The 8,028-nt window shown below is 42.8% G+C and overlaps 1 protein-coding gene across 1 annotated transcript; it reads left to right on the top strand.

The window, feature by feature from the left end:
- The first annotated feature begins 281 nt into the window (after positions 1 to 281).
- LOC125356113 (acyl-coenzyme A amino acid N-acyltransferase 2-like) lies at positions 282 to 5,151 on the top strand. The gene is made up of 3 exons (XM_048352452.1): positions 282 to 744; positions 1,708 to 1,910; positions 4,554 to 5,151. The coding sequence occupies exons 1-3, from the start codon at positions 282 to 284 to the stop codon at positions 5,145 to 5,147; spliced, it is 1,260 nt and encodes a 419-aa protein (XP_048208409.1). The 3' UTR covers positions 5,148 to 5,151.
- Positions 5,152 to 8,028: the final 2,877 nt, after the last annotated feature.

Here is an 8,028-nt window from a genome sequence, read left to right as displayed (position 1 = left end):
TGCTTTAGTGAATAGGGAAGGAGAGTAGTGGGAACCTATCAACACCTGAGAAGTGAGCAGGCCATTGAACCTAGTTCTTCATCTGTAAAATGATCTTTAATACTCTGGGGGTTTTATTTTTTCTTGTTTTCCTCCTGGGAATATTTCCCCTTTGTACTAAGTCCCTAAAGTTTAACTTAACTCCACCCAATGCCCCTCACTAGAATTTAACTCTCCAACTCACAGTCTCCATTCCTACTACAGGACAGGAATTGTCGGACGGTCTTCTTGCCACAGTCCCCATGTATCAGCTGACCGCCACTCCGGAAAGTGCCCTGGCAGATGAGCCTGTGGCCATCCACGTGTCAGGCTTGCCTCCATCCCAGGTGGTAACTCTCAAGGCCACACTGACTGATGAAAAGGGGCAATTGTTCCAGTCAAGAGCCTTCTACAGGGCTAATGAGGCTGGACAAGTAGACCTGGAGCGAGCTCCATCTTTGGGAGGTGACTATGTAGGCATCCATCCAATGGGCCTCTTCTGGTCTCTGAAACCTAAGAGGCAGTTTTGGAGGCTACTCAAGAGGGATGTGATGAATAGTCCCTTTTGGCTTACTTTGGACCTATATGATTCCATTTGCATCCATGATTCAACCACCGATAAGCCCAGAGCTAGCCAGATGGTGCAGCGTTGGTTCTCAAGCCCTGGGGTAGAACGAAAGCAGATCCGAGAAGGTCGAGTTCGTGGAGCCCTGTTTCTCCCTCCAGGTAAGACTACACCAGTCTTTAATGCTATAGAATTAATTGTTCATAGAAATAAAAATGCATGCATATGGGCTGAGAATATGGCTTAGCGGTCGAGTGCTTGCCTAGCATGTATGAAGCCCTGGGTTTGATTCCTCAGCACCACATAAACAGAAAAAGCCAGAAGTGGCACTGTGGCTCAAGAGGTAGAATGCTCGCCATGAGCAAAAAGAAGCCAGAGACAGGGCTCAGGCCCTGAGTCCCAAGCCCCCAGGACTGGCCAAAAAAACAAACAAAAACAACAAAAAACTATGCATGCATATGTCCATATGGATGAAATCAATTTTGCTTAGCTTAATGAGTTACCAAGAATTTTAGAACAGGACCTCCACCTGCCCCTCTCTGCCTTACAGATTATATAAGGAAAGGGAGTATACATAATCAGTCTTGATCTAGGGCCTGGTTTCAAGAAGAAAGTTAACATGGCCTGGGCAGGGGAGAGGTTGTGTCTACTCTTGTCACAAGATGTTTGTCCATTAGACCTGTTGTCACCCAAGGTGACTACAGAAGAGGATATCTTAGAGCAAAGGAGACCCATACAGAAACAGGCTTGCATCTGGGGTGTGTGTGTGTGTGTGTGTGTGTGTGTGTGTGTGTGTGTGTGTGTGTGTGTGTGTTGTATGCTGGTACTCGATCTCTGGGTCTCTCATTCTTGCTTGGCCTTTTCTTTCAAGGCTGGCTCTCTACCACTGAGCCACACTTCCACTCCTAGCTTTTTGCTGGTTGATTGGAGATAATAGTCTCATGAACTTTTCTGTTTGAGCTGGTTTTGAACTTGAACCATCAGCACCTAGCACATCCTGCTTTTTGTTGCTTGTGGGCCCAAGTTAGTATTTTCTAAGTGTTATGGAGGAGATAAAGCAGTTTCTAAGTGTTAGAAACCATCTTTACATGCTGGATTCCATCCTCTTTGTCTCTGTTGCTCAGGGGAAGGCCCTTTCCCAGGAATCATTGATTTGTTTGGAGGCCTCGGGGGACTAGTTGAATTTCGTGCCAGTCTTTTAGCTGTGCGTGGCTTCGCAGTGCTGGCTTTAGCCTACTTTGCTTATGAAGACCTTCCTGACAAACTACTGGAGGTAGATTTGGAGTACTTCGAGGAAGCTGCCAACTTTCTGTTGGCTCATCCCAAGGTATTTAAAATACTTGTTTTCTCTTGCAACATTACAGGAAGCAAAAATCACAAATGTCGCCTCCCACTTATCAACCTGTGAAGACTTGAGCATAACACAGCTTGAATTTAAGAATGATTTCATGTGTCTGGTAGGATTGTTGCATTGATTAGTAATTAGTATTTAGTGGCACATAGAAGGCACTACCTGGTGCTCATGTGATAATTCTTTTCAAGAAAGAGAGAGAAAACAAACCCCAAGATTCCTTACATTTGAAATGCTTATCACTTATTTGTAAGTGGCTCTTCAATTCCAGGCACAGATTCAAATAAGAAGTTTGACTTCAGTGATTATGTCTGCCTGGGGTAATGCCAATGTAAATTGCACTGAAGAATTGTGAGACATAACAACAAGGCGCAAGCTCAGTATAGGAAATGAGGCTCAGGTCATCCATTATCTTCTTCTATAGTAATGTTTCAGAGTTCAGGGATGGATCCAAGCTTAAAGTAAATATCCACTAACAGCACCAGGGAAGAGAAAGGAATGTAAAAATGCAGGACTGCTTTTTTTTTTTTTTTCCTATTGTCAGTGGGCCTGGGTGCTGTCTCTGAGCTCTTTCACTCAAGGCTAGCACTCTACCCCGTTGAGATAAGAATCTCACAGACTTGCCTGCACAGGCTGACTTAGAACTATGATCCTCAGATCTCAGCCTCCTGAGTAGCTAGGATGACAGGCATGAGCCACCTGTGCTCAGCTCAACTTCTTCTTTAAAAACTCAAATTTAATTATTTATGATGTCCGAGGGAGAAAGCCAATTGAAAAAAAAATTAAAACTGAATTTAGATTGAGCAGATGAGCTTTAGTTCCCACCTCTGTCCAAGATACTCTTGTGGCAGCAGGGAAGTCTTCCACTTCATATGCCTCAGTTTTCCCATCAAGAAGGCAACAGACACACCTGTATAGCACTTAGTTGCCACAAACTCTCCCTAAATTCACTGGCTATCTTCAGCCATCTGGAACCTTCCTTCCCCTAACATATTCTCAACCTCTCTTAAAAGTTTTTGAGTTATATTCTTAGATCATTTTCAATATATGGCCCTTCTTCTAGCCTCTCTGTCTTTCTTGTTTCATTTTTGAATATCATTTTTTATTATCTTTAAGTATTATACAAGAGTTGCCACTCAGCAAAGGAGTTTATGAATACAGTGCGTCTTGATCCACGTCACCCCACTTAGCGTTCTCACCCACCCCTCTCAACTCACTCCTCCCCTCACTTTTCTTAATTTTTAGGGTATCAATTGAATTTCCTTGCCACTTAGCAAAGCAGTTTATGTGTACAATGCATCCTGATCTTGGTCATCCCTTCAATGTCTTTACCCCTCTTTGGCCCATTCCTTCCCTTATTTTTCTCAATTCTGTGGCATATACAATGAGTTCTTGCCTGCATTCTCTCTTCTTCTTCCTTTCATTCTTCCACCCCTCTCCCTTTGGCCTGCCATTATTTTAGTTTCCCAGTATTACAGCACGGCAACAGTGCACTCATCACTCTTCCTCCCTTGTGTCCTCATTTGCTCTTTTTTGTTGTTGTTGTTCAGGCGATAATAAAGTTTGAACTCAGGGCCTTACATTTGTTAGGTAAGGGCTCTGATAGTTGTGCTGTGCCTCAGCTCTCTTCCCTTTTCTTTTGCTTTATTTATTTATTTTCCCAGGTAGGCTCTTGCACTCTTTTCCCTCAGCCAGCCTCTCACCACACACCTCTTGTCTATACCTCTTGTATTATAGGCACACCTTTACTATGCCTAGCTTGTTTGTGGATGTGGAGATTTCTCACTTTTTGACTGGCCTCAAAGTGTCCTTCTCCTGAGTCCCCCTCTGTTCTTCACAGAGATGGCTCCCAAATGTAGACAAGTAGGTTTCTTTGAGCACATTTTATAGTGTCACATTCTTGGGCCCATGCAGATTGGTTGAAACAAACACCATGGGAGATTGGATTGTAGAATGTGCTAATTAAATGTTTTTCTCCTATGAATATAATGACAAAAAGGAGCCAATCAAAATAAACAACCCAGGTTTCTGTGTCTCCAGTTGTCCTTCTTGTCCCCACTCACCAGTCAGTCTTCTTCCCTCTTCTGTGGAGTTCCTTGCTCTCCCCTATGTGATCTCTCTCCTCCTGCCGTGAGCTCTGCTTGGGGGCCAGCAGTTTGGTTTCTCTGTCTCCCTCTTCTAAAAAACTCGCTTCTACCTGGGTTACAGATGCTGGGTGGGGACTTCTAGGGTGCACATGGAGAGAACAAAGGAAAGGGGCCATTTCACCTGATGGGACCTAACACCACTGGGCCATAATTCTAGCTAGAATTCTACTTTGGATGAGTTTTTTAATTTTTATTGCTTCATTTGATCTTTAAAACAACCCTGTAGATGTTTAGAGGAGGCAAGTAGGTAAACCTGAGACTAAAAACTTCGCTGTTTTGTTCTTTGTTTTTAATTTCGTTATTCTTTCTTTATTTGCACACACACATATGCACATTGACATTCTTTGTAATTGTTATTATTTTTGTCTTTGGTTCTGTAATTGTTGGGTTGATTAATGCCAGGTTACTGGTCTTCAGAACAGCAGCTGCTCAGAGTACGGCGCATAACGGTTCCCTCTGTTTTGTGCTTCAGATCCAGAGGGCAGGCATTGGAGTGATCTCCGTGAGTAAAGGCGCAGAGATCGCGTTGGCCATGGCCTGCTACCTGAAGCAGGTCGTGGCTACGATCTGCATCAATGGGCACAGCGCGGTCTGTGACATGCCACTCAAGTACCGGGATCTGGTTGTGGCACCCACGCCCTTGGGTATGGAATGCATGCAGGTCCATGTCTCTGGGGCTGTGTCCCTGCGCCACATTAGAGGAGACCCCCGGAAAGACATGAACCCACAGAGCTTGCTTCCAGTGGAAAATGCCCGAGGATGGATCCTCTTTATCGTAGGAGAGAATGACCAATGCCTCGAGAGTAGAGCGTATGCGGAGCAGGCCATGGATCGGCTGAAGAGCCACGGGAAGAGCAATGGAAGGATGCTACTCTACCCTGGGGCCGGCCACCTCATCGAGCCGCCCTACGCTCCCTTGTGCTTTGCCTCCTGGAACTCAGTCCTTTCCAGGGTCTTACTCTGGGGAGGGGATCCTGTGGCACATGCTGCAGCCCAGGAGCACTCCTGGGGAGAGATCCAGAAATTCTTCAGGCAACACCTCACCGAGACCGCAAGCAAACTCTAAGCAAAGTCCGTAGGATGAAGGGGTGGGGGAGATGAGGCGGGAAGGGAGAATAGGGATAAGGTAAAGATGGGGTGTTCCTCTTGCTTGCTCTAGATTCACAGTCATCGCAAATCCACCGAAAGTCAAAATTAAAGTCTGATCTGATCTGATCTGCTGAGATCTCTGGCTCCTCTCTTTCCTGCCATCTGCTTAATCGTTCCTAACAAAATTAAATTTAGAACTGCAAGAGACAACAGATTAACCAAATATTGGATGTGGTTTTGATTTGTACAATGTAACTGTAAAGAGAAATTGGGAGATGGAGAAAAATGGAAAGTTTCACCTTTTTTTTTGACAAAAATTATTGCATGTTCGTAAGGTACAATGTATTTATGTATAACCTGCGGAGTGATTCAAGCTAATTTGTGTCAATCACTCACATAGTTATGGGGTTTTATTTTGTAATGGGAACATAGTAAATCTATTCTTTGAGTAATTTTGATATATAAACACATTTTTGTTGAAGTGGTCATCATGTTATCCATAGAATTTCCCAGAGATCTTCCAGTCCCACTGACATTTCTAGCTTTGTATTGTTTGGTCAGTAGTGCCACACTCTCCACCTCAGTCCCTAGTCCCCCTCCCCCACAGAGTAATTTGAATATGGGACTGGATGTTAAGTCACACTAAGAAATTGTTATGATCTTGTTAGGCATGGGAATTATATTGTATTTATATTAAAAAGGGTCACTAGAGATATATTGAAATATTTAGCAATAACTGGTCTTAATATCGAAGTCTTTTTAAGTACAGGGATATTGCAAAAACTGTGCCTAGAGTTCAGATAATCAGCAATATCTCCTATACTATTCTCTCTACTTTTATATGGGCCTACAGTTTTTCAAAATAGAAAGTCTTAAAAAGAGATATTGCTGGGTCCTGGTAACTAGCAAAAATTCCAAACTGGAGGTGTATGTAGCTCAAATGGTAGAACACCAGCTTTGAGTGAAAAAGCCAAGCTTCTAGCTTGGCCTGAGTTCAAACCCCACTATCAGCATGAGAGAGAGACAGACAGAGAGAGAGAGGGAAAGAGAGAGAGAGAGAGACAGACAGACAGAGAGAGACAGTGAGAGACATAGAGAGAGACAGACACAGAGACTGATTCCTGTTAACATCTGATTCTCTTTTAAATATCCCTTCAAAGCACTAGGCATTACATGTCTTGTGCTTGTCCACCTTTCTCTATACTCAACTCTCAGTCACATAAGGGTAGAAACAGATTTATATTTTTGTATATTTCCTGTTCTTATAATTGTTAGTATATTATAGATGCTCATTACATACTTATGAAGGAATCAGTTAATTAATCCTGGTTCATTCTGTCTCAAGAGCCAGGATGTGAACAGGAGATTTATGTTTATTTGTGTTATTACAGACTTGTCATGGAAGTATAAGAAGTGACTGTAAATGACACATTGTCTATTACACTTCATGAATTCAGCAGGGCAGGAATGCTATCACAGCTGTAGTGTAATCTCCCTAAAAAAATCTTGGGGAGCTCAAGTACTTGATGTGTGTGCCTACAGGATATTGAACACCCTTGGATTCATGTAATTTCATTCAACAGGGAGACCACACAATTTTTGAACTAAGATAATCTCTTACAGTTATTCTCACAAAATCACCTACTGGTGTCATTAAATAATGCCCACTCTCTGTCCTTTTTTTTTTTTTTTTGCCAGTCCTGGGCTTGAACTCAGGGTCTGAACACTGCCCCTGGCTTCTTTGCTAGCACTCTACCACTTGAGCCACAGCACCACTTCTGGCCTTTTCTATACATGCTGAGGAATCGTACCCAGGGCTTTATGTATATGAGGCAAGCACTCTACCACTAGGCCACATTCCCAGCTCCTCTCTGTCCTTTTGAGTACAAGATTATGGCTACTTGCATTCTCTGATGAGCTACTCACTATCTTTTCTTTCTTCTCTCTTCTGCTTTTTCCTTTTCCTTTTCCTTTCCCTTTCCTCCTTTTTTTCCTTCCCCCCTTCTCCCCTCCCTCTTTCTCTTCCTCCTTCTTCATATATTGGAATTTGAACTCTGGTCTTCATGCCAAGCTTTTGAGTCACATTCCCAGTACTTTTTCTTCCTAGAAAAATCTCTCGCTAATTGTGCTTTGGCTGCCCTTAATGGGTAAACCAATTTCAACCTCCTAAGCAGCTGGAATTACAGAGGTGAGCCATTGCTTCTAGCTTATCTCCAACTCTTCTGTCTATTGAAGCCTAATAGAGGGATATTTAGAACTTACCAGAAGGGGAACTTACATGTTCATAGATGCTAAGTGAAATTTTTTCCCCATTATCATCTCTGCATCTAAATGTTTCTCTTTCAGTTACTTCAGTCCCTATTATTATACTTCTTATTTCCATATAAGTCATGGTCTCCATTCAGCCAATTGAAGAAAAAGTCTGGCATGCATCTACTTGAAAAATATTTCAACAGAGTGTTTTCTGTGTCAGTCTCTGTTCTGGGCATGTAATCAAAGAAATGGAAGATGTCATAGATAGCTACAAGGTTAACTGTCGGGGGAAGTTGTGAGGTTGCATATGTCAACACACTTTATTAGATTTTGTTTCTTTCCAATACTCTTTCACAGTGAGTCACATTTTCTCAGTCTCCTCAGGGCTTTGCTTATAAAAAGAAAAGTGGAAGGAAAGCTCATCACCGAATTGTTTTCCTCTTAGGCTGGAGTAACTTTTTGTCTCATTTGGATAGAGGGTTTTGTCCTTGGCAGAAGACATAAGGAGATGAGTCACCAGTGATTGACACGAAAGACAAAGATTGATGTGAGACCTGTAAAGTGTCTTGGGGTTAAATAAAGGCAATATGATGGCTGCCATGGTA

Source organism: Perognathus longimembris, chromosome 1 (assembly GCF_023159225.1).
Source record: "Perognathus longimembris pacificus isolate PPM17 chromosome 1, ASM2315922v1, whole genome shotgun sequence".
Lineage (NCBI taxonomy): Eukaryota > Metazoa > Chordata > Mammalia > Rodentia > Heteromyidae > Perognathus > Perognathus longimembris.
This window is presented reverse-complemented; position numbering and strand designations above follow the sequence as displayed.